This window comes from Nuphar pumila, chromosome 7, assembly GCF_984573655.1.
Source record: "Nuphar pumila chromosome 7, dmNupPumi1.hap1.1, whole genome shotgun sequence".
Classification (NCBI taxonomy): Eukaryota; Viridiplantae; Streptophyta; class Magnoliopsida; order Nymphaeales; family Nymphaeaceae; genus Nuphar; species Nuphar pumila.
The window spans coordinates 9,859,995-9,885,951 of NC_143255.1; the positions used below are offsets into that span (position 1 = coordinate 9,859,995).

The 25,957-nt window shown below is 38.4% G+C and overlaps 1 protein-coding gene and 2 pseudogenes across 1 annotated transcript; all 3 read right to left on the minus strand.

Moving 5' to 3' along the window:
- Window positions 1-680: 680 nt before the first annotated feature.
- LOC149831090 (zinc transporter 5-like) lies at window positions 681-2,500 on the minus strand. The gene is made up of 3 exons (XM_090012930.1): window positions 1,877-2,500; window positions 1,217-1,366; window positions 681-1,003 (listed from the first exon to the last, which is right to left on the minus strand). Exons 1-3 carry the CDS (start codon window positions 2,498-2,500, stop codon window positions 698-700), a joined length of 1,080 nt encoding a protein of 359 aa, XP_089869056.1. The 3' UTR covers window positions 681-697.
- A 12,021-nt stretch (window positions 2,501-14,521) lies between these two features.
- LOC149831091 (zinc transporter 8 pseudogene) lies at window positions 14,522-15,628 on the minus strand (annotated as a pseudogene).
- A 3,862-nt stretch (window positions 15,629-19,490) lies between these two features.
- LOC149831092 (zinc transporter 8-like) lies at window positions 19,491-21,045 on the minus strand (annotated as a pseudogene).
- Between the last annotated feature and the right edge of the window lie 4,912 nt (window positions 21,046-25,957).

Sequence of the window (25,957 nt, forward strand, 5' to 3'; positions counted from 1 at the left end):
CAGCTAAGCAGCCATGAAGAAGCCAAGCCCCCTCATCTCTTCCATTGTGCTCTTCATTCTGAAGCTTCTCCTTCTACCTCCCGTTGTCATACGAAAGCGGCGACTCATCTCAAATGCCCACTAGAATTGTTTCTCTAACGTAGGGTTTATATATCTAAAAAATGTGACTACGTTTGATAAAGATAAACCCAAATAAAAAAACATATGGTTTGGAGTAAGATAATTGAACTATCCATGCATTTGAGATGAATGAGCCCAACTCATCTAGGACCAGAAGAAAATATGGTTTGGAGAAGGATAACTGAACTATCCATGCATTTGAGATGAGTGGGTCCAACTCATCTCAAATGCATGGTTCCCAGCCAGCCCGAACTCTACTCAAGCAATATGTGGGCCGAGTTTCATTTTTTTTTTGTAGGGTACTCAATCTGATTTGACTGTTTTGTTGGTACCCAACCCGATCCAAATGTTTCACATATAATTTTAAGTAACTGTAAACTTTTGAAATTATACAAATCCCGATTTGGGATTTCATTTTCATGATCTAGCAAAATTCCGAGATCGAACAAGACAAAATGTTAGTTGGGCAAGTTCGCGTACACATTAGCCATTAGCAAAACATCTTAATGGTCCACTTGGGGCCTCGGATTTATACTCTCATTTTGTAGTTACGGTAGGAGAACTATATTACATATTTTTAAGCCCACTTTGCCACAAGGGACATTAAGCCTGCCCCAAGTAGAAGAGAGACATTGGCTAAAACTTGAAGCTTCCCACTGTTCTGCATCCTAGGAGCCATGAAATCAGCTGCAAGAAGATCCACAAGCGCCATGTAAATCAAGATCCCGGCTGATGCAGCATTGAAGACTCCCTCCACGATTAGAGCAGTTGGGCTATTCTCATTGTACACAGAGGATATTCCGATGCCGATTGCAATCCCGACGGGAGTTGTGAGGGAGAAGAATATGGCCATTAAGGCTGTAGCTCTTGTCTTGAATTTTGCCTGCATTTCATAATCATGTCAATTTAAATCTTGTAATATTTCTTAGTAAGCGAATTAAAGTAGCACGATAAGAAAACACGTTTATGATAATATTCTAAGAAGCTCCGTTTATACTAATAAGAAGAGATCTAATCTCATGTACTTTGCCGTGAGATAGAATCAATGATCAAATGAAAAGGGGAAGAAAAATGTTAGAGCTAATGCAATGCTTACCTGAACAATGCAACCTCCAAGTCCCATTCCTTCAAAAAATTGATGGAAGCTCAAGGCAGCAACCAAAGGTCTAATAGTGCATGGGCTTTCAGATGCTCCCAAGGATATCCCAATGATGACAGAATGGACCACAATGCCCAATTCCAAAACCTGGATCACAATTAAGTCATAACATAAGCTCGGGTGTTCAACAGCATGCAAATTTCATTACAATGCAATGCTATCAAGAATTTCAAAGTTTCTACTATTTCCAAGTTCTGACCACCAAGATAATCCAAAAAATATGAATAAAAATATAACCTATTTTGAAAATATCATGTTTTTATTGTGATATCATTGTATTATTAAGGAAATATTTATAATTTTATATACTTTTTGTATTTTAATGTTTTTCTTATACTTATGTATTTTTAAAGATTAAAAATACAGGGGTTCTCAAAGATTTCGTAGAGAAGAGTTTCTCTTTTTTATTTATCAGTTGATTTTCTTTCGCCAAAAAGCTGACATAAGAAAATTTGTTACTATACTAACAACAACATGCGGTTTAACCAGCATTGCTACTCAATGGAAGCCTAACACGAAGGCCACAAAATACTTTTTTTCGCCCTCAAAATTTGGAGAATCCCAAGTGAGAAGATAAAGTTTTTGATGGATACTTACCTGTGAGATGACACGGTGACGGATGAGTTCGGCCGAACTGTCCAGCGACAGAGCCGCACCCGAGCCATGTGCGTGACCGTGGGTAGCGTGATTATGAAGGTGCATCCCTAGCCCATTTGGAGCAGCCTCTTCATCGTCCGCCCCGACCGTCCTAGCCTTTCTGAGCTCCAACTTGTTATAGTAACCAGTAGCGAAGGAGTCCACCATGAGCGTCCCCAAGGCTGACAGCATCGCGATGAAGCCAGCGAAAGGGAAGTTCTGCCACGGGTTCTTGCTCAAACACGACGATCCGAGGCTTTCGAAGGCGTCCGGTAGCACGTGAATGAAGCCGGTCGCGAGGATCACTCCGGCCGCGAAGGTCTTGATCACAAAGAAGATATCTTTTTCTGGATTCAATGCGGGTATGAACTTCCCTGCGATGGGCAAACATACCCCAACTGCACTGGCCGCGAGGATGGAGCCGATCGCCGCGATTTTCAGCCTCAGTGCTTGTTCTTTATTCCGGCAGTCATCGCCGGAGGCGCATGAGTCGCCGCCTTCGTCTGCAACGACGATGAGAGGTAGGAGGAGGAGCATCAGGAGGAAGAGCACAGTGGGAGAGAGGAGGGTGCTTGGCTTCTTCATGGCTGCTTAGCTGTGGAGTTGGGGGATGAGTGATTGAATATGGGGAATAGGGGGGAGAGAGTGATATATAGAAACCGTTTGACACGTTAAGTAAGGAAAGGAGATTGGGTTGAAGTGAAAGTGTCGACATACGTAGGCGGTAGGTCCCCTGAAAGCTCGATTTTTTTTCCAATGGACTGTAACGCCCTTTGGCCTAATCACTCGGAATCGGTGCTGAATCATAAGCTGCTTGTTTAGCTTAAATGAGTCGAGCTCGAACATAGTGTGTCCAGTCTGACTCGGCTTTGGATAGCTCATATAGATAAATTATATTTATTTCAACTGTAATATATATATATATATATATATATATATATATATATATATATATATATATATATATATATATATATATATATATATATTGATGGTATACATAGAGTCGTGTCATATGTCACAGCATGTTCGACTAGTGTCATCCATGACACGCTCACCGTGACATGGTAGAAAGTATGAAAAGCAAAAGTAATGTACAAAGCAAAAAACTGATTTGTTCATGGTTTTCATTAGTATCTTGGTCTTTTAAAATAATGATATAAATTTTCATATTTTCAAAATATAAGATATATTGGTGACATAATTTAGTTACAATATTTTTAAAATATAATTTATATCATTGACGTAAATTCTACTTATTGGCGTGGGTTGAATGGTTTACCAATCTAGGTCGGCAACAACCACATGACCAAAACTAATTGCTACCGGCACAGATGGCCACATTGTGATGATTCGCATACAATGAGCGTGTAGACTAAACTCACTTTCGGGTTGGGTTTAGTTGGGATCCGACCCGTACCAAATCCTACTAAGAAGGATAGATTAGAATTCGGGTTGAACCACGGGTATGGTTTGTGAAATTTCATACCAAACTCAGAACCAACCTGAGTTCCGAGAAAGAACCGTTATTTTGCAATCTAAATAGGATAAAAAAAATTATTTTACCGAGTTAGGTTCATGTAATTCTTATAGAATATCTGGGTGTGGTTTGTCTTATGTTAGGTCCGATTGGACCCAGGTTCAGACCCAATAGCAGCATCTCACATCAGGTCTGGATCTGGTTATATATGGATCTGAACCAAACCCGACCCGTTGACACTAGTACGTGCGACTAGAGCTGTCAATGGATCGAGTTTGTGTCAGTTTCCCGACTTGATCTGAACCTGAATTACATACTCGAATAACATTCAGCCAGCCCGAACTCGACCCGAGCAACATGTGGGCTGAGTTTGGTTATGTTTTTTTGCTGGGTACTGAATCTGATTTGACTGTTTTGTTGGGTACCCAATCCTATCCAAATGTCTCACATGCAATTTAAGTAATAGTAAACTTCGGTAATTATACAGATCCAGATTTGGGATTTCATTTTCATGACCTAGCAAAACTCGAACACGAGATCGAACCAGACAAATTGTTATTTGGATAAGTTCGCGTTGATGAGTCGGTACCGACCCAGTTGACAGTGGGTGAACGTTACACAGTGTGGGCCCCAGCAAACGCATTAACAAACTAAAACCGAACCTAGGATGTGCATATGTGTGGGAAGGGTGGTTGAGGGTGATGAAAGAAAAAGGAATGGCTCCAAACTAACTTGAGCAAAGGGATGGATGCCGTGGGCCACTGGATGACGTACGTCACACATTCTACATCACAGAGACAAGGGCATGACACGTGACTCGAGTCTGAAAAATATGATAAGGTGACCTGGATTTTTTCAGTATTTAATTAATAAAAATCTAAATTTTGATATTTAGTAATAAAACATATTTTAAAAAAATATTATTAAATATATATACTGCGATAATATTAGAAATTAAAAGAATTTTTAGACATTTTAAAAAATATGTCAACGTGTATAAAGTATACATCATACATTAAAATTATGTGTCATATTTGACTCATTGACTAGCCAAGTCAATGAATGACAGGGCATGAGAGGCAAAAAAAAGAAAGAAAGGTGGTTTCCTTGAGCTCTGTACAAAGAGCAGAGCCCACCTGAATAAAGCATGTCCTTTTCTCTGCCTTCTTTCTGATCAATCTTGACGTTTTACTGCATGCACTTGAGCTACCACTCAGAAAAGCACCTTATCCAACATTAGTTGGTGGGGTTTTAGCTCATAAAGTTTAACATTGGGTTTTGAGAGTAAACCAACATTTCAACTTTGTCAACCTGAGTCGCTCAAGTGGCAGCGAGCTTGGGAAGAAGGTGTTGATGTTGAACTTTTGGATAGGGTCCAACCTAATGTGATTGGGCATTGAGCGTCGATTGGTTGAGGAGAACGCCAATCACCCATCTCTATGAAAGGTTCGATTGAATCAATGGTGGCACTGTCTGGTAAGTAGCGTTCTCCTTTTGTTTACACTAACCCATACCACGCATCCGCTGTGCATGTTTAGGGTGTGGGTGCAGCAGCATCCATGCAGTGCTCGCGGCAAACTCGTGTCAACCAACTTCTCCTTTGCCGGACTCCAATTTTATTTATTTCTTAAGGAAGTCAAAAGGCGATGAAGGATGCGTTGACCGGCAACCCACCACCTACAGATCAACAGCATTTGTTGTTGTTTCCCCACATGGGGTGACAATGATCGCCACCGTTGAGCAGGAACGCAGGATATCAGGTTTCAGTTGGGATTTTTTGGAGCCCTCCTGCAAAGAGCTGTTGGGTTTCCTTCCTTATGGGACCCATTTGTCTTGGAAATGGATCGTCTGATAACCGATTATTTATTGGCATCATCATTGGTTCGATGAATATTCATTATCGCAGCAGAATTCTCAAGCACAACGCTTGATCTTCTCAAGGACAATTCTTATATTCGTTGGGTAGCGATTTGTAGAAGTCCTCATAGCTAAATGACGATTCAGCTGTTCAGAGTTTTGAGGATCAGCGATTTGTCGATGGCGATTTGTGGTTTGTGTCTTAAGCTGCATAGCGATTTATTTCAGTATTCGTTGGATAGCGATTTGTTTCAGTACTCGCTGGATAACGATTTATAGTATTCGCTGGATAGCGATTTGTGATAAAGCGATTCAAGCGCATTGTAAGTTGTGCAAGACATTTAGTCTTTCACATTAAATGCGGGTCTCGTCCTCTATTTAAGGGATGAATGAGAGAGAGAAAGAGAGAGCTAAAAAAACAAGAAAGAGTGTGAGATACATTTTTAGGGCACCGAAAGGGTGTGAAGAGAACAAAACAAGAAGTGTTGTTACACTTCTTTTAAGACAACTTCGTGAGGCTGGTTCTTCAGAGCATTTGTTCTTTGTTCTTTAGTGAGGTATATCATCTTTGCTAGTTTATTTTTGTTACACCTTTGTGTGTTTGTAAGGCTTATGCCTTTTGACCACTTTGTAACTCTGTTTGAAGATAGTGGAAGGTGTTAACCTATCGATCGTCGTGGACATACCCCAGTTTGAGAGAGAACCACGTAAATCTTTGTGTGCTTCTTTTGTTTCTGCTGTTGATTTACCTTTCTTTCACTGTCATTGTGGTATTGCCTCCATCGATTCACACTTGTGGGAAAGACAGTTTTTTCCAACAGGAGCCCCCTATCGACACTGAAATGCTACTGTGTCGTCTGCCATGGTCGACGACGGATGCCACCAAAGCCTGATCGTTGCTGTCGATGGTGGAGGCTGACCATAGGTGGAGGCAGATCGTGCTTGGCGGTTGTTGACTGCAGCAGATGGAAGGTGGCTAGACCCCATCCAAAACAATTTTCATCGTCGTAGCCGTTAGTGGACAGCCCAGGTCAACGATGGCTGGCCGGGCATCGTTGGTGGCATTTGGGGGCCAACCACTGATGGCATTTGTTGGCGGCAATGGCTGGATGGAAGGCATATAGGGGCGAAACCCCTTTCTTTTATTTATTGTTTGTTTCCTCCCCTACTACTATTTGTCGTCATTGGCAGCTGAGGTTAGCTGCCAGCGATAGAAGGCAATGGAAGGAGGTGTAACCATCTGAAAAAAAAAATAATAAGGAGAAAGGTCAAGATTCAGTGTAGCATCTATAGTGGATTTCGACCCAGTCTAGTACTCAAAACCCAGTCGTAGGTTTCAGGTAGACTGGGTCTGTTCCAGACCCGTTTGGGACCTAGTCCATTACCCAAAACCCAGTATACTGGGTTCTAGGAGGACTGGGTTTGCACTTGATCTGGTGGGAACCAGCCCAAGGTTTGAATCCGTGTATGACCCATTTGGCCTGATCCAGAACTCAGACCTCATAATCGAGTTTCATGTGGATCACATCTAGCCTTGACCTAGGATCTGGTTGGTTCTGGTCTAGATTCGAACCTTGTTTGGGTCCATGAGATCCTACCAGGGATCCATTTGAACCAGGTATGGATTGAGGAATCTGACCTATGCGTTGTTTTGAGTTGCATTAGGTCCAAAACAACATCCATGCACTGTTTAACCCGTTTAAGAAGTAAAACTCTTTCAAAGCCTTTTCTGATCGGCTTGGAAAGGTTTTTCATAGGTTCCTATAGGGGAAGACTCTATTTTTTTATATATGAGAAAAAACAAGGGTTTTCTCATTTAGCTTACGGGTTTAAAGACTTTTGTGCATATTTTAGACTGGTTCGACTGTTTTGAGATCGATTAAGAGTATTTTTTGATCGATTTTAGGTCGTTTAAGACTAGTTTCAAATACTTTTTGACTGGTTCCAAAACTATGACCCCAGGTATTACATGTAAAAGCATGCCTTGTTATTTTTTCTCATGCATTTTATGTTGTTTTAAGTTATCCATGATATTTAAGTATGAACATCATGACTTAAATCATGATATATATAATATGTTTCATCAAAATTTTATTTGTGCATATGAGATGAAACATGAATTTGTATATTTTTTTGTTATTATATATAGTATACCATGAATATGCATGCATTATCATTTTTTTATCAACATGCTTTGTAATATGAATATATTTAACGTAAAAGATCTCGAATGACTTACTCTTGCAATAACCAAAGTGATCTCAGTTGTGTTGATTGAGGCTTCTTTGGACCGTATTGAGATTCAGTATTGTAATTGTGTGTGACTTTATGAACTAATGATTATACTCAAAGGCAATTCATTGTGTTTCAAAGTCACACAGGGCGTAATAGTAGGTGTGTACATCAGTCCATGAAGCATGTTCATACCCAAAGGTACAATGCAGTGGTTGCATGATCTACTAGTTTCATCAATTAAGCTTCAATTCATTTAAAAATTGAGGAGGTGAAATAACTCTTAGTATTATTGTTTCTACCAAAATAGAATGATAATAAATCCATTGTGCTTGCTTTAGAAAAAGTGAATAATAAAAGGTCTTATGTTTATTTTTTTTTATATAAATTTTGCATGAAGCGATTAACCCAATCCTATAGAGAATAACACAACCAATCAGAAGGTTGTTTATGAGAAGTGAGAACGCTGAATACTCAGATAATCTTAACTTATTTTTTTTTTTGCAATCATGAATATCTAAGAATATTAGAAGTGTCATATCTCATTGCAAGACAATGACAAAATTGCAAACAAATAGTCACGCGTTGGGATCGGGACAAGACAACATACTGGTCCCACCAAATTTGGGACAATTGTCTCTGCATTCAAACACAAAAAAACATTGTTACAAGTAATGTACTCATAAGCAGAAAAAGTGTCCAAACTAAGGAGCACTAAGTGAAAGTGTCCAACCTAAGGAGCACCATCAAAGTGGAAGTGTGGAATTCATAGTGTGTTGTTTGATAGCATGGAGAAATGGTATTTGTGGATGTTTGCATAGGAAGTGCCAATTCCAACTCCTCAAATCAATTACCACCATAGCGAGGAATCTACCACCTAGTTCAGTTTTGCTAAGTGCTGGTCTTCCTTTCCGAACACCTTTCAGCGGAAATGAAAAAAGAACGACTGAACTATCCCATACGCACACTATATGAAGTGCCAAATCTATGTTTTTGGCCTTATATATGGAATCCATAGCTGCAACCCAGCGCCCAGTTCCCAAGCAGAGAAACTCATTTTGACTAGGCAGGTCAATGACCTAGAAAAACAACAAGAGTGGAAATGATTTGCAAAAAGAAAGGCATGAAAGATATCATGTCCTTTTCTCACTTTTCATTCTTGGCATTGCATGACTTGACCTATAACACAAAAGTTCTTTTCTTTTTGTTGATAATGAGGTGAAACCGTTCTTAATGATTCAAATGCCCTGTTGACACCGTAAGAGTGGCCAAGCGGGGTGGTTGTGAAGGCATTGAGATGAAGGCGTCATAACAATCTGGTGGCGCACAGGTGTGTCCATAGCTTTTGACTTAAGGAGGCGTGTTTGTGGGCCCTATTTAGCATTTGCCTCACTGGAGGTGGGTTCGCTAAGTGGCCTGGTTCTTGGTGAGGATTCTTCATCATTAAAAAAAATATTTTCTTATGGGTAGAGGTGTCAATGGGTCAGCTTTACCCTGACCCAACTCGTAGCAAACTCTATAAGGTCCAAGTACGATGATAAATAAGAAGACATGATTAAGACCCGAGTTTGAACCTAAAGATCCAATTAATACATGAAACCAGATATAGTTTGTGAAATTTTATTCCAGACCCTGGCCTGACACGAGTTTTGATTAAGACCTATAAATTTTCAATGTAAAAATGACAAAAAAATATTATTTTACTGGGTATGGTTGAGTTGGTTTATGTAGTTCTTATTGGGTTCAAGTATGGTGGGTCTGATTAGACCTGGGTCCAAACTTGATACCATACTCAAAAATTGGGGTCAGGTCTCGTTTCATCTGGATCTAAACCAAACCCGCCCATTGACACCCTTAGTTATGGGCCAAAAAAAGTTGCATGTTGAGTATGGTACAGGGTCAGTGGCGATGGACCAGGCTCAAAAGAACCTGTTTTTGCAATCGAGAATTTGTTTCACTGTTCGCCCCTATGAACAGGAAAAACTTTTACTAACCTTAAACACTATTTTCTTGTTTGATTTTGCTTTTGTTTTTTTGATGATGCACATGGTTTCGACTGGTGCACACGATCGCCGATGGTGATGGACCTACTGCGCTCTGATACTAATATAGGGACTTAAGTATAATGAAGTGCAGATTCAATGGGCTGAAGCTTGCGCTGTTACTCTCGAAATCGCCAAGGATGGTCAGACTTCTCAACCCTCTTACACATCATAGTGATCTTCTGTTAACCTTAAAAATCGAGTTTCTCTCTTGCTGTTTTTTTTTATGTATAAAATTTTCATACATTTCCCGGAGTTTAAACACATCCTTAAGAGAAATTCCCTTCGGTCTAAAAGACACAACTCTTGATAACTGTACATTTTTTGGTGTAAAATAATTATCTGATTAATTTAATTTAATTGCGTTTGTTCATGTATGAATAGTTATATCCCCACTACCTTGCAGAGAAGGTCTACTCTGAGTTATAGCTCAAGTTCCTGTAGTAAAACCAACACAAGTTTGTCACAGCTGTGTTGTGTTGGCAGAATGACAAAAGAGAAAAGGACATGCTTTATTCACTGTGGGCTGGGCTTGACTCATCTTCTTCTTTCCCTTGTCTATGCTCAACCTCAAGAAATGATGACTGAGGAATTACACACCCTTCTTTTGGGCCTCTGAGTCCCTTTCTTTGTTTACGCTTCCAATGACTTGACCTGCCTAGTGATGAGTGACACGGCAGGATACATATGCACGTTGACATAGTTTTTAACATGCATAAACATTCTTTTAATTTTTAATATTATTGCAGTATATATATTTCATAATATTTTTTAAAAATTTATTATTAAGTATTAAAAAATAGTTTTTTATTAAATTAAAATTGAAAACAATCCTTGTCACCTTATCATATTTTTCAAACTCGAGTAACGTGTCGTGCCCCTGTCTGTGTGATGTAGAATGAGTGATAAGCATGAAGCAGTCATCATGCGTCATTCAATGGCCCTCGACATCCATCCTTTTGGATCAAATTAGTTTGGAGTAGGGGTAGGCAACTGGCCGGCCCAACATGGCCCAGTAAACCCGGCCTGTCAATTGACGGGCCAAGCCAACATCCCGATTCGGACCCGCACATTAGAAAAGGCTTGACCCATGGGCCTACTGGGTGTGCCGGGTCTGGCTGAACTTTTTTGTTTTTTCGAATTCACATCCATAGTCCAATGCTCACCGAAATTGCTTGGGATTCATTGTTAGAATTCAATGCTCACCAGAATACAAGTTACAACACACTTGTATATAATATAAACCCTACGTTAGAGAAACGGTATCTCTCCCCTATTCCTCATATTTAATGACTACTCCCCCTCCTTCCCTCCTCTCCCAACCCCACAGCTAAGCAGCCATGAAGAAGCCAAGAACCCTCCTCTCTCACACTGCGCTCTTCCTCCTGATGCTCCTCCTCCTACCTCTCGTCGTCGTTGCAGACGATGGCGGCGACTCGTGCCCCTCTGGTGATGACTGCCGGAACAAAGAACAAGCACTGAGGCTGAAAATCATGGCGATCGGATCCATCTTCGTGGTCAGTTCCGTTGGGGTATGTTTGCCCATCGCGAGGAAGTTCATCCCCACATCGAATCCAGAAAATTATATATTATTTGTGATCAAGGGACGGCCGGCGTGATCCTGGCAACCGGCTTGCTGTCGGACACCTTCGAGAACCTTGGATCGTTGTGTTCGAGTAAGAACCCATGGCAGAACTTCCCTTTTGCAGGATTCATTGTGATGAGTCACCGCTTTCGTCTACGATGATACATAGAGGTAGAAGGAGGAGCATCAGGATGAAGAGCACAGTGAGAGAGAGGAGAGGGCTTAGCTTCTTCATGGCTGCTTAGCTGTGGGGTTGGGGGAGGAGGGGAGGAGGATGAGTGTAGTCATTAAATATGGGGGATAGGGGACAGATCAATTTGTTTCTCTAACGTAGGGTTTATATATCCAAAAAAACGTGATTACGTTTGATAAAGATAAACCCAAATAAAAAATATGGTTAGTAACTGAACTATCCATGGATTTGATGAGTGGGTCCAACGCATCCCAAAGGTCATGCTTTTGAGGTGAGTGGGCCCAACTCATCTCAAATGCATGGACCCTGTCAATATTATCTTATGTCTATTTACTTTTAAGTGCTGTATACAAGTTTAAGAGGATGTATTACGTTCACGTTTCACACTTTCAGGTGTCATTGTGGCTGTTTATTCCCCTCAATTATTGGGCCAAATAGAATTGGATATCTGTATGAACTTTTTTTTTAATGACTCACAAACTCTCGCGCGGGCTTTCTGCAAAAACATACAGCTTTTGATGCGTTTCTGCAGGGCCCGCAACAGATATGCAAACGCAGGGCTCCCTTTCCTCATGGAGAAGGAGCCTCAAAATCAAAGTTGGACCCCCTTTCCACGGTAATGATTTCTGTAGGGGGGTCGGACTCATCTTTCGCGGAAGAGACCTCCATGGTAAAAGCTACCGTGGAGCTATCTTTCGTGACACAAACAAGCCCTTAATGAGCCCATCCCTAAACCCCAAGTATAATCGTCGACACTCAAGTCCTTACAGAACTCACCATTTAAAGGCATTCACACACTTGATGATAGTCAAACTTAGGAAGAATGAGTCTGCATCTTCTCTCCAAGCCTGCTATGCGAGCGAGAGAGAGAGAGAGAGAGGTTTACGTGGTTAGGCGACTATGGTGCCAAAGTCCACGGGAGAGAGGCTGGTTCTATTATTGCTTCTTTAGGCCCAAGCTTTTAAATTTATAGAACTCTCCGTACTCTAGAGTTTACGAAGATTATGATCAACAGATTTCGTTTCCACAGTCCTAATTTCTTTTCTTTCTTCTCTTCCTTTTCTAATTTTCCCTTTCTGTTGTGTCATCTTATCGAGTAGGAGATTTTGCCAGTATCATCAAAAACAAAATTAACATGAGAAGAGAACATCAAAAACAGTTGATCGCTTCAAGTTGGAAGCCCCATCGAGCCACAAAACAATAAAAAGATTATGTGGGTGACATTATACACAGAAGGGACATGAGAAGAGAGCATCTATGACAGCTAGTGGCCTCCATTTGGAAACCCCATCAATTGAAACTTCAATCATACAATAGCGAGCCTCCAAACAATAAATTTTTTTTATATATGGGTATCATGAGAAACATATAACAGAACGTTCTATGAGAGATAACATCTGAGATTTTGTGGATTTGTAACATTAAAACCACAATCATACATGAGAGAGAGAGAAGGAGGTGGTTCTACCTACCTTCAATGATCCGGCAACTCTCCATACTAAAGAGAGGCTGGACGTGTGTGTTGGGATTTGAGATCAAGGGTGTAAGCCGAGAGAAAGGAGAAGAAGAAAAAGAAGATGAAAGGTTTTCTCGTGAATGGCTTGCTGCATCAAGAGGGATCGTTACTACTACGATTCACTATGAGTGTATGGGCAGGAATGGTATTTAAATTTTCTTGGTGTAGCCATTTACATCCCAAATTTAATATATTTTAATGCATTTTCAATGTGTACATTTGTGTTTTCATAAGTTACAAGGTCACCGTTAGTGTGTAGCTCTTTGGATTTCATTTATGAGATCATATGATCATATTGGATCCCTTACCCAGATCCAACATCTCTCACTTGAACATATGGGTCAAACAACTATGTTAAATCATACATCATGTAAAATTCTTTGTGACAAAACATTGCACCTAATAAACTTGCACGATTCTCTGGGTTATATCAATGATGTTTTTCTTTCATGCTATGAGTTATTTTTTATGATAATCATGTGGTTTTTCATCATTCCCACGTAACTATTTACACTTTATTTATTTTTTAAATTAGATGTTTTTCGAACATATAGTCATGTGGTCTTTCTATCATCATATAAATCATTATTCTTTTCACATATAGTATGAATTTAACCATTTCATCATCTTTTCATGTACTCATTTTACGTAATTATATGAGTTTTTTATTATGTCATAATTTAAATCATAATCCTTAATGTGCAATATCATATTCAACCAAATACATCATATTATGGGTCTACCAACATCATTTAAGATATGATATAGTTTGGGTAATAGGGTGGAGATGATATGCATCCGGTGTTGCATTTTGCTGCAAAATTAAGCCCGAAACTTATAAACAATCACTAGACATTCTTTCCTCAAGAACTTATCCTTAGCTTCCCCCTTTTTTGTGTGATGATGGACCCTTACCAAGAACTGGGTTGAGGTGGTATTCCATGTGATAAGCGGGTCCTGTGTCAAGTTGAAGGCCCAGGATTGAATCTCTCAACCACATGGGGTGGCTGTTGTTCTGTAGGGGTCCGCCTAACCCCAGCTTGCCTTTCAAAAAAAAGTATAGGCCTGCCTTACTGCATGGTAAACTCTAGGTGGGGTCTACAACCACAATGAGTTACATTCAGTCAATTTTTAACTGCATCTTCGGCTTTGGTTTGGTTTAGGTGGGATTTAGATTATGTTTACACCTAACACTTAAATGTAGACCTTAACTTTCATTAACCATGCATGTTAAACCCAACCCTCTTTCTCTCTCATTGGAGGCCTTTAGTTGAGTATTCAATCTTGTTTCATGAAAGTCTCATGTAGAATCATGAGAGAAGAAACAAGCCATCATATCTCACGAGTAAAGTTGATGCAGTGAACAAAGGATTGCTCATGGCACAAGTGATGAGATCTATTTTTTTTCCGCCACCAACCATTTTTTATAGTTAGATTCATTCATACCTCCCCCTCTTATGAAAGTTTTCGCATGGGCTGTGCTGGCAATACTTTTAGAAATCAAAAACAAAGGAGGCCTAAAGTGACTTGTTTTCTCGGTGAGCGTTTTACTTTGTTATAATAAAAGAGACGTGAAAGAAAGGGCTTCTCTATTTCCGTATTTACATTAACCAGTATCAAAACATTAGTCTTGATGGTCCATTTAGGGCCTGGGATTTCTACTCTCATTTTGTAGTTAAGGTGGAACAATATTACATATTTTTAAGCCCACTTTGCCACAAGGGACATTAAGCCTGCCCCAAGAAGAAGAGAGACATTGGCTAAAACTTGAAGCTTCCCACTATTCTGCATCCTAGGAGCCATGAAATCAGCTGTAAGAAGATCCATAAGCGCCATGTAAATCAAGATCCTGGCTGATGCAGCATTGAAGACTCCCTCCACGATTAGAGCAGTTGGGCTATTCTCATTGTACACAGACGATATTCCGATGCCGATTGCAATCCCGACGGGAGTTGTGAGGGAGAAGAATATGGCCATTAAGGCTGTAGCTCTTGTCTTGAATTTCGTCTGCATTTCGTAATCATGGCAATTAAAATCTTGTAATATTTCTTAATAAGTGAATTAAAGTAGCACGATACGAAAACATGTTTATGATAATATTCTAAGAAGCTCCATTTATACTAATGAGAAGAGATCTAATTTCATGAATTTGGCCGTGAGATGGAATCAATGATCAAATGAAAGGGGGAAGAAAAAGGTTAGAGCTTATGCAATGCTTACCTGAACAATGCAACCACCAAGTCCCATTCCTTCAAAAAATTGATGGAAGCTCAAGGCAGCAACCAAAGGTCTAATAGTCCATGGGATTTTAGATGCTCCCAAGGATATCCCAATGACGACAGAAGGGACCACAATGCCCAATTCCAAAACCTGGAACACAATTAAGTCATAGCATAAGCTCGGGTGTTACATTAATGCACAAGTTAGCAAATTTCATTACAATGTAATGCTATCAAGAATTCCAAAGTTTCTATTATTTCCAAGTTCTGACCACGAAGATAGTGTTTGGATGCATCCCCTTTAATTTTTTATTTAAAAACTCAAAAGGACATACACCAGCTAGAAAACGGACATACACCAGCTAGAAAGCTGAAAGCCCAACTTCTTTAAATAACTGTGAGTCTTAATCCTATCATGCAAGATTAACCAACCCAGGACCCGAGATCTTGGGAAGGGCCCTTAGCCCATAACACACACGCAGGAACCAATCTGCCCTCGGGGGGAGCAACGATTTATACACTTTGTGGGTGAGGAACACACCATTTGGCGCAATCGCCCATTGCAACCACTGATCGTAATTTCCCGCATCTTCAATTTGATCTCTAAAGAATGATAAAGATCTCAGCCACAAGCTTCGCAAGTGCGAGATCACCAACCCCTGGGTTCCATGACGAAAAAGAGATAAATCCGAAGCACCATATTTTGCATGAAGCAAACTAGTGCATGGAGAATCTAGATGATGGGCCATCTAACATTGCTTGGCCACAAGACCAATACTCCTCTGTCTTGGAGCAAAAACACCTAAGCCAGTCATACACCTAGGTAACACCACCGTTCGCTAACCAACCAAATGGCGCTTACTCTGTAGTTGACACCCAAACCAAAATAAATCCACCATTAAACGACAAATCTGTTTATCCACACCCATAAGCATCACAAACATTGACATGAAGAATTCAGGAATAGAAGAAAGAACATGTTTGATTAAAGTCAGACGGCCAAGGATGGGGAGATAAGATGCATGCCATGCAAAAAGCTTATTTTTTACTTTTTGAATAGTTGGAGCCCAAGCAGTGGAAGAGAGGCGCTTCACTTGTAACGACATACCCAAATACATCATCGACAACTCAGAGATAGCGTAATTAAAAATCTGTTGACCTGCTGCAAGTATAGATGACTCAACATTGAACATAGTAAGAAAGCATTTGCTATCATTTAGGGAAAGCCCAGAAAGGGACAAAAAGAACTGGAGAATAAGTTTGAATCTAAGAATTTGTTGCACGTTGCTCGCCCAAAAATAATCATATCATCAACATAAATAAGGATATGGTCCGAGAAACCCGAAACATCTAAAGGATCTATCAGACGCTTCTCCGCAGCATGCTTGAGCAACACCACGAGACCCTCAACAATGACATTAAACAACAAAGGTGAGAGAGGGCAGTCTTGTCATAATTCATGCCCCAACTTGATCTGAACACCTCTAATGTTGTTAATCTTAATCATGGCCTGCGCATTAGAGATCAATTCCCTCACCCACCCAAAAAAATGACGATCAATGCCAAAATTGGATAACATTTGAAATAAGAAGGGCCAATGCACAAAATCAAAGGCTTTATGAAAATCTAATTTAAGAGAAAAGTAGGGCTGACCACTAAGATGTAAGGAGTGAATTACTTCAGAGGCCAAGATGAATGAATGGTGAATCCTCTTATTGTGGATAAAAACAAACTAAGAGTTCAAAAATATTTGGTTAGCCACAACCTTCAACCTATTAGCCAACACCTTGGCAATCATCCGATAAAAGACACTCATAACAGAAATCGGGCAAAACCTAGAGATATCAGTGGCAACATCATCTTTCGAAATTAAAGAAATAATTGCTAAGTGGGTTTGAATAGGCAATCTGGAGTTGCGATAGAATTCATCAAACATGTTAATAACATCAGGCTTCACACAAGACCAAAAAATTGAATAATTTATGACATGTTCATGCATAGTAACACATGTGAGAGAATCATGCATAAAGCGTGTTGAATTTAAATCATACATGAAAGCATGTTAGAAATGAATCATACATGAGAACATGTGTAGTATAAATCATGACATGATAGAATCATGCATGAAAGTGAAAATCATTATGGCATGTACATGCATGAAGGCATGTAAGATTAATGCATGCATATGACATAGTCTGTTTTAGTCATGCAAGAGGGCATGGACTGTTGATATCATGCAAGAAGGCATGAGTGGGTTATCCTGTGAGACGATAATACTTGACTTTGACCTATGACTTAATAAAAATGATAACCCTGGACTATGAGTCCATTTGAGGCACCGTTGAAGTTGAACTCTCTGAGATGACTCACTTTGTCCTGATCTCTTGTCTTCCTAGGAGAGGGAAGGGCGATACAAACATCGTGGGACATATTGAGTTTTTGAGGGCTGAAGGGGCCTCTTGTTGCCATCTCAAGAAAGTTAGGGGATAGGTCTACCAATGAGTCCTAAGTCGTAGTACCACAGCTCTGCAGAGTTAGGGATGTATGCTTGATTTTTTTTATCAATAATTATGGCTTGACGTAGGCTAAGACTTGAGACCATGGGTTCGTTCGCCCAACCGCTCCATTGTAAGGTTGAATCACTAAAAAAAAACAGTTAAGCCGTAAGAGGGTAGTTAAAATATATAGAATAATAAATACTCTTATAATTATTTCTAGATGTCTATACCCTCTTTTGTACCAGATGGTTCTAAATAAATAAGCGAAATAACTAATTAGATTTTTAGAATCACTACTATTATATGCATAAACATATAGATATGAACATGTAGGGACTACTAAGGTTGTTTCTAGATGTCTATACCCTCTTTTGTACTAGATGTGTCTAAACAAACAAGAAAAACAATTAATTAAATTTTTAAAATCACTGCTATTATATGCTTAAACATATAGATATGAACATGTAAATACTACTAAGATTTGCATGATTTGTTACACGTTAATGAGAAAGTCATGTTTATGTCGGTCATATGATTTGACCTGTTGATGCAAGCCAAGGCTTGGTTGTTGCATGTGAGGTGCTTGTGTGTGTGAGAAACACATGAAATATCAAATTAGGGCATGTTTCATTTATATATCTGAATGCAAAGTGCATAAATCTTCTAAAAAAAGACATGAATATATAATTTAGATAATGCATATCTTAGTCATGAGTTGTACATGAACATGTTTCTTTTGATTATAAAGAAAGTAAATGTTTATGTTGCATGAGTTGTTGCATTTTACTTCACTTTAAAGCATGCTATGAATTATGAATTTTCAAACATTTATACAAACATTAGTCATGGATATAAATGCTCGTAATGTTGAATGCTATGAATGAAAATGAATATGAGTTTCATGCATACAACTTATACAATTATGAGTACTATGGAATGGTTGATGATTAATGTGATGGAATATCATGTGCATGATTTGTTGTGGATTTCATTGACTCTTATTTTTTTTAAATGATGGGAGTTACACTTTGATTGTACCATTACAACTTGATTTGTATTCTCCAAGTTTAGTTTTGGGTTTCCTACAAGCATGTGGTTCATGCCCTTTTACATTACAGATAATCTTGTGGAGGATTATAGTGAAGTGCGGGTTGTTGCGCGGTTGAAGGCTCCACTCTTACCTATTACGATCCCTAGAGGACCCAGGCGATTTTTGAGGGTTATAACCTTATAATAATTTACCTTTTTGTCTGGACCTTTATATTTTAAGAATCATGATATTTTAGAATGAGAAAAATTCTAAATTTTGTCATTTCATTTCCGCAATAGTTGTGCTTATGGTTTGTAAACTTTAAATCTTTACGTAACTCTTCAATTGTCTTAAATCTAAATAAATTTTGTCTTTCGCATTTTTTTTCACATGTGAGAATTCTTAGAGTAATAACCCAATTGAGTTATGTTTATCGATGATTTCATATTGGAAGGCTAATATAGACTCGTGCTTGCACTTAGGTGGGCCGTATAGTATTTGAAATGGTTGGAATGTGGCTATAGACAAACTCGTTGGTATATTACTGTCGAGAATCATGTGAATTTTTATAATAAATAAAAAAGTTTTAAATTTTTCTCAAAATTTTGGGTTTGAAAAAGTTTTAAAAAGGTTGATTTTTTGCGTGGCGTTACCATAAGCCCTAGGAGTTTTATGCTAACAACATGCACAATGACTATAATAAGGCAGGCTGAACCAGCGCGAAACAATTTCTCTGAGTAAAAAAAATGCAGGCACTTGAAAGAGAAGTGAAAATCAAGCCAAACATGATTCCAAAACAGCCATAGATTACATAAGTCCCACTACCCAGAAGAACATCACTGTTGATAGTCCATTTAAAGCTCTTATCTTGAATTTTGAATCACTTTTTGTAGTTTAAGGAGGGAGAACTTTCTTACATCTTCTCAAGCCCACTTTGCCATAAGTGACATCAATCCTGCCCCAAGAAGAAGAGATCCGTTGGATAGAACTTGAAGTCTCCCATTATTCTGCATCCTTGGATTCATAAAATTTGCAGCCAAAAGATCCACAAGTGCCATGTAAATCAAGATTCCAGCTGATGCAGAATTGAAGACGCCCTCCACAATTAGAGCTGTGGGACTATTCTCATTGTATACAGATGATATCCCTATGCCAATTGCTATCCCAACAGTTGTAAGAGAGAAGAATAAAGCCATTATGATTGTAGCTTTTGTCTTGAATTTGGCCTGCAGGAAATAAAATAAATATGTCAATAAGAATTTTAAATTTCATAATAAGAGAATTAAAGTTTAGGACCATATATATATATATATATATATATATATATATATTAAGAAAAGTGCCAGTTGCCTATCACTTTTTGAGCCTACCACCAGTAAATAAGTGTTTTCAGTTTTTTTTTGCAAATCTGAGATGTGTTTGGGCATAGTCAATTTGCTAAAAAATGACATTGGTTTTTGCAAATCTAAAGAGAGAGAGAGAGAGAGAGAGAGAGAGAGAGAGAGAGAGAGAGAGAGAGTTCAAACAGCCCAAACCATTTTTAAAAATCAATTCTAGATATGTTTTTTTTTTGCAAATCTAATAGCATGGATGAGATATACATGGTCAAAAACCTAAGAACCAGCACTTGAATTAAGTTTTTTATTGCATTACTAAGATTTTTATAGTAAAAAAAATTCAACAGTTGATTTTTAGTACAAAAATCCCAATTACAAATAAAAAAACTTGATCCTGCAGGGTCTTTGGTTTTTTATCATGTAGATCACATCCATGCAATTAGATTTGCAAAAAAAAATACATCTACAATTGGTTTTTGAAAGTGCTTTGGACCTTCCTTAGATTGAACACTCTTCTTATATATATATATATATATATATATATATATATATATATATATATATATATATATATATATATATATATATATATATATATATGAGAACTGAACATGTTAGGCCTCATTTTTCATTCTGCCCAACATTTTTGACATGTCTTATGATAGATCTGAACTGTAAGCTGTATCTAGCATGCTCGATTTAGTGAGAATCCATTCTTGGATCATGTTTTTTAACAAAAAAACAAGTTTTTATGATCTAGGAAAACTGATACTTTGATAGCCATTGATTTTGGATCACCGAAAAAACATATACACAGATTCTGGTTATCCAAAGGCCAATTCCCACTAAACAAAACATATAGATCAAATCTGTTAGTAAGAGATGTGAGGTGGTGAAACAGAATTGATGAACACTTATTGAAAGAAGCAAAAAAATAAAAAAAAGTAGAGTTTAGGAATGGCTTGCCTGAACAATGCAACCACACCAAGTCCCATGCTTCCAAAAATTGATGGAAAGTTAAGGCAGCAACCAAAGGCCTAATGGTGCATGGGCTTTCAGATGTTCCCAGGGATATCCCAATGATGACAGAATGAACCACAATTCCCAACTCCAACACCTGAATCACAATTAATTCAAACATAAGCTAAGTTTGTTAATAAACATTAATGCTGCAACATGAGTCCCTCTTTTGAGATTAAGGGCAAAGTCGGCACCAAAATGGAATTTTCACTTCACTCAATTTGTCATATTTCTAGGTGGGCACCGCGAAATCATAACAGGGAAGGAAATAATGTGCACAAATGTCTAGCTAGTTTCTTTTTTTTTTTTGTTTAAAAACTCAAAAGCACATTATAGAAGAAAAATAAAACAAGATATTTCACTGATAGATTATTTGATATTGAAGAAACAAGGTCCTATCTAGAACCCAATTCACGACACAAAATAAAAATTAAAAAATCTACAATATCATGGGTTAATATTTGGTGCTAATGATGGTAGAAAAACCTATGGAGTTTGAAATTTTTGATATTTTCTTTTAGATCAGACCCTATAGATGAGATCTTTATAGGAAAATGATTTTGAATCATGTGATTGTGATATGTAAATAGTATGTCCATTAAGGTCTCAGAAAATCAACAGCCTAAATGTAATAAAATTTTATGACTGAAAAATATACTTTTGTAATAAAAATACACGATCCAAAGTTTGATTCATAGCAAACAAACCATGCTAAACATGTTTAGATTGAATATATACGGCTTAATTAAATCTATGATTTTCAGCTCAATAGTTTCATACTTTCATTACTACAAAATATAAACCCCAATATCAATTGTGGTGTATATAACACCTTTTTAGCATTTAAAAACTAAAGTACAAAACATGAAATGTTACTCAATTCATCCTAAAATTACCACTAATGGTTTCAATATTCACCAGACATAGCACCTTGATGGAGAGCCCAAAGGGGCTCCCACAAGTTCATCTCTGTACCACCATGGCATTTTGGTAGCATGGAGATGCCATCCGGACATGATGTGCGGTGGATATTGAAAATCACCAATATCACCTGACCCGGTCCCTGAATCTCTAACAACCTTGTATGGTTTATCCAGCACAGGTTGCAATACTAGAACTTAGAGAAAGTACTTTTTCATATGGAAGCCTAAACATGAAAGTCAAATTGACATTGTTGAATGCATTTGTGGAGTCAAATTGATCAAATACTGCTTGCATATATATATGAGTCAATTAAATAATACAGTACTCTAGAGTATAGCCCATATATGGTGAATATTTTCTTATGTTATGCGTTGAGATTGAGATGGGTAATAATGTGCTATCAAGCTTTCCTATGATTCAGTGCATAAGATTACATTTGATGAGTTAATTAATTTGGATAATGGTACTTAAGTGTGTTTTTGGGTAATCTATGAAAATGCAGCTGACTTATTAAATATTTATGGAAAGCTGTTTAACATTTCAGTTATTACCTTTAGCCTCTTGCATTTTAGGCAAACAGATCAGATATGATTTGATATTTAATCTGAATCAGATGTTACTTTTGGATTCGGATCCTTAAAGCAAGATTCAAATGTGCTTTCAGGTTGGAAGAGATTTTCTTAATTACTCAGATTAAGTTCAGATTCATATTGGATTTGGATCGGTACTGTAGGTTGGTTTTAATTTTAAATGAATGAAAGGCCAATTCGTTTGTATCTTTTATATGTAAAAGGCTTGATTGGTTTTAATCTTCTTTCACCGGTACCTACGATCACCATATATTTTTTGGATCCAGATTTAACCCCGTCTCATTAAATCTGATTCAGATTCAACTCTGCTAGTTATATTTTGGATTTGGATTCAGATCTAGCATGATCCAGATCCAGCATGATCCAGATCCAGCTTGTATCTGGGTCAGCGACAAGAGTACCACTGTACCAACAAAACCCCAAGGGCATGCTGATGCGGGTCCCACACCTACAATGAATAATCATCGACTCGTCCTGGTCATGGGCCCACTGCCGAAGAGAATGGTTGTGGAAGGGGAAATTTTCAAAATATTACTTTATGTTGCATTTGATATGAGTTGGGCTCACTCATCTCAAAAGCCTGACCCATTCATTTGAAATGCGTTGGGCCCACTCATTTCAAAAGCATGACCCATTCATTTGAAATGAGTTGGGCCCACTCATTTCAAAAGCATGAATAGTTCAGTTATCTTTCTTCAAACCATATTTTTCTTAGTTGAGATCACTCATCTCAAAAGCATGAATAGTTTAATTATCTTACTCCAAACCATAATTTTTTTATTAGCCTTCATCTCAATGCTATAACCGCACGGTGCCAGCAGGACATTTGAATCATTAAGAACGGTTGCACCTCGTTATCAACAAAAAGAAAAAACTTTTGAGTTATAGGTCAAGTCATGCAATGGCTGGGCTCGATCCATGCCACAAATATTTTGAAAAAAGTTGATAATTCTGTAGTTTGGTATTTACCATCATTCATTAAATAAAAAAAAAGTTTGGTATTTGTCAAACTAGTGAAGGCAAAAGGATTTATTTACAGTCCATTCCAGAAACTTGAGATATCAAGAGGCCCACACATGTGGACACATTGACTTCAACATGATCTCATTTCTTATTTAACGTGTTACAGGGTTTCTATGTATATCATTCACTCCAAATTCTCATTATTGAAGCACTCATCCACTCCCCCAACCCCACAGCTAGCCATGAAGAAGCCATGCCTCATTCTCTCTCCCACTGTGCTCTTCCTCCTGCTACTTCTTCTTCCTCTCACCATCGTTGCAGACGGTAGCGACTCATGCTCCTCCGCCGATAGCTGCCGGAACAAAGAAAAAGCACTAAAGCTAAGGATAGCAGCAATCGGCTCCATCCTCCTGGCTAATGCAATTGGGGTAAGTCTACCCAGCGCAAGCAAGTTCATCCCTGCCTTGATCCTGAGAAAGGCATCTTCTTCGTGATCAAGACTAAGATAGTTGGGGAGGACGATCACGAGGCTAATCCAAGTGGGCTCGGGATGCATGTTCATACACATGCAACCCATGGTCACGCATCCGTCGCTATCACTGGACAGTTCAGCCAATCTCATCCGTCACCATGTCATTTCACATGTGCGTATGTGTTTGTGGCCCTCAAATCTTTATCTTCTTTTATTTGGGAGAATCCAAATTTTCACCTTGAATCTTTTCAAGTAATTGCCAGCTTGTGGCCTCAAAGGGGTTTGGCGTACTGAGATGGGGCCTAGGCTGCAAGGCAGGCAGATTAGGTTTAAATTCCATGGGTGCCACCTCTTATGCATGCCAAAGCATGACGACTCCTTGAGAGTAAGAGGTAAGCCCATGGAGTTCTACTTTGCAGGGGCAGTGACTCAAGGCTGAAGGTTATGTTGCCGGAAAAACCTTGACCCCATCAAATAACAATCTGACTATGGTTCGAGAGAGAGAGAGAGAGAGAGAGAGAGAGAGAGATGTGGTTCTACCTACCTCCAATGATCCGACAACTCTCCATACTAAAGAGAGGTTGGACGTGTGTGTTGGGATTTGAGTTCAAGGGTGCAAGCCGAGAGGGAGGAGAAGAACAAAAAGAAGATGAAAGGTTTTCTCGAAAATGACTTGATTTGTCAAGAGGGATCATTCGTACTACGACTCACTATGAGTGTACGAGCATGAATGATATTTAACTTTTCTTGGGGTAGTCATTTACATCCCAAATTTAATATATTTTAATGCATTTTCAATACGTACATTTGTGTTTTCATGAGTTACAAGGTCACCATTAGTGCAGCTCTTCAGATTTCATTTGTGAGCTTATATGATCATATTGGATCTCTTACCCAGATCCAACATCTTTCACTTGAACATATGGGTAAAACAACCATGTTATACCATAATTGGTGTATCATACATCATGTGAAATACTTTGTTACAAAACATTGCATCTAATAGACTTGCACAATTCTCTGGGTTATATCAATGATGTTTTTCTTTCATGCCATGAGTTTTTTTTTCTCATAATCATGTGGTTTTTCATCATTCATTTTTAATTATGAAGTTTTCACACTTACGATGAGTTATTTCTCACATAACTATGTGCATTTTACTTATTTTTCAAATTAGATGTTTTTCATACATGTTGAATTATTTTTCACATAGTCATGTGGTCTTTCTGTCATCGTATAAATCATTATTCTTTCTGACATATAGTATGAATTTAACCATTTCATCATCTTTTCGTACACTTATTTCACATAACTATATGGTTTCTTATTATGTCATAATTTAAATCATAATCCTTAATGTGCAATATCATATTCAACCAAATACAACATATTATGGGTCTGCCAACATCATTTAAGATATGATATGGTTTCAGTAATAAGGTGGAGATGATATGCTTATGGTATTGCATTTTGCAGAAAAATTAAGCCCGAAACCTTGTACACAATCACTAGACATTCTTTCCATAAGAACTTGTCCTTAGCTTTCTTTTTTTGTGTGTGTGATGAGGAACCCTTACCAAGAACTGGGTTGAGGTGGTATATATCCCATGTGGTAAGCGGGGTATGTGTCAAGTTGAAGGCCCAGGATTGAATCCCTCTACCACATGGGACGGCTGTTATTCTGTAGGGGTCTGCCTAACCCCAACTTGCCTTTCAAAAAAACAAAAAATAGGCGTGCCTTACTGAATGGTAAACTCTAGGTGGGGTCAGACAACCACCCTGACTTACATTCCGTCAATTTTTAACTCCTGCTGCTTTGGTTTGGTTTAGGTGGGATTTAGGTCATGTTTACACCTAACACTTAAATGTAGACCTTAACTTTGATTAACCATGCATGTTAAACCCAACCCTGTTTCTCTCTTATTGGAGGCCTTTAGTTGAGCATTCAATTCAATCTTGTTTTATGAAAGTCTCAGGTATAATCATGCGAGAAGAAAGAAGGCATCATATCTCAAGAGTAAAGTTGATGAAGTGAAGAGAGGATTGCTCATGAATCCCACAAAATTGACACCCTAGCGCAACTA

Excerpts from the sequence above, each read along its gene's own strand:
- LOC149831090 (XM_090012930.1), bottom strand. The coding sequence starts at position 2,500 with ATGAAGAAGCCAAGCACCCTCCTCTCTCCCACTGTGCTCTTCCTCCTG. Across the intron at positions 1,367-1,876 it reads GTCACCGTGTCATCTCACAG|GTTTTGGAATTGGGCATTGT; the intron begins GTAAGTATCCAT and ends ATTGTGATCCAG. Across the intron at positions 1,004-1,216 it reads TTGGAGGTTGCATTGTTCAG|GCAAAATTCAAGACAAGAGC; the intron begins GTAAGCATTGCA and ends TATGAAATGCAG.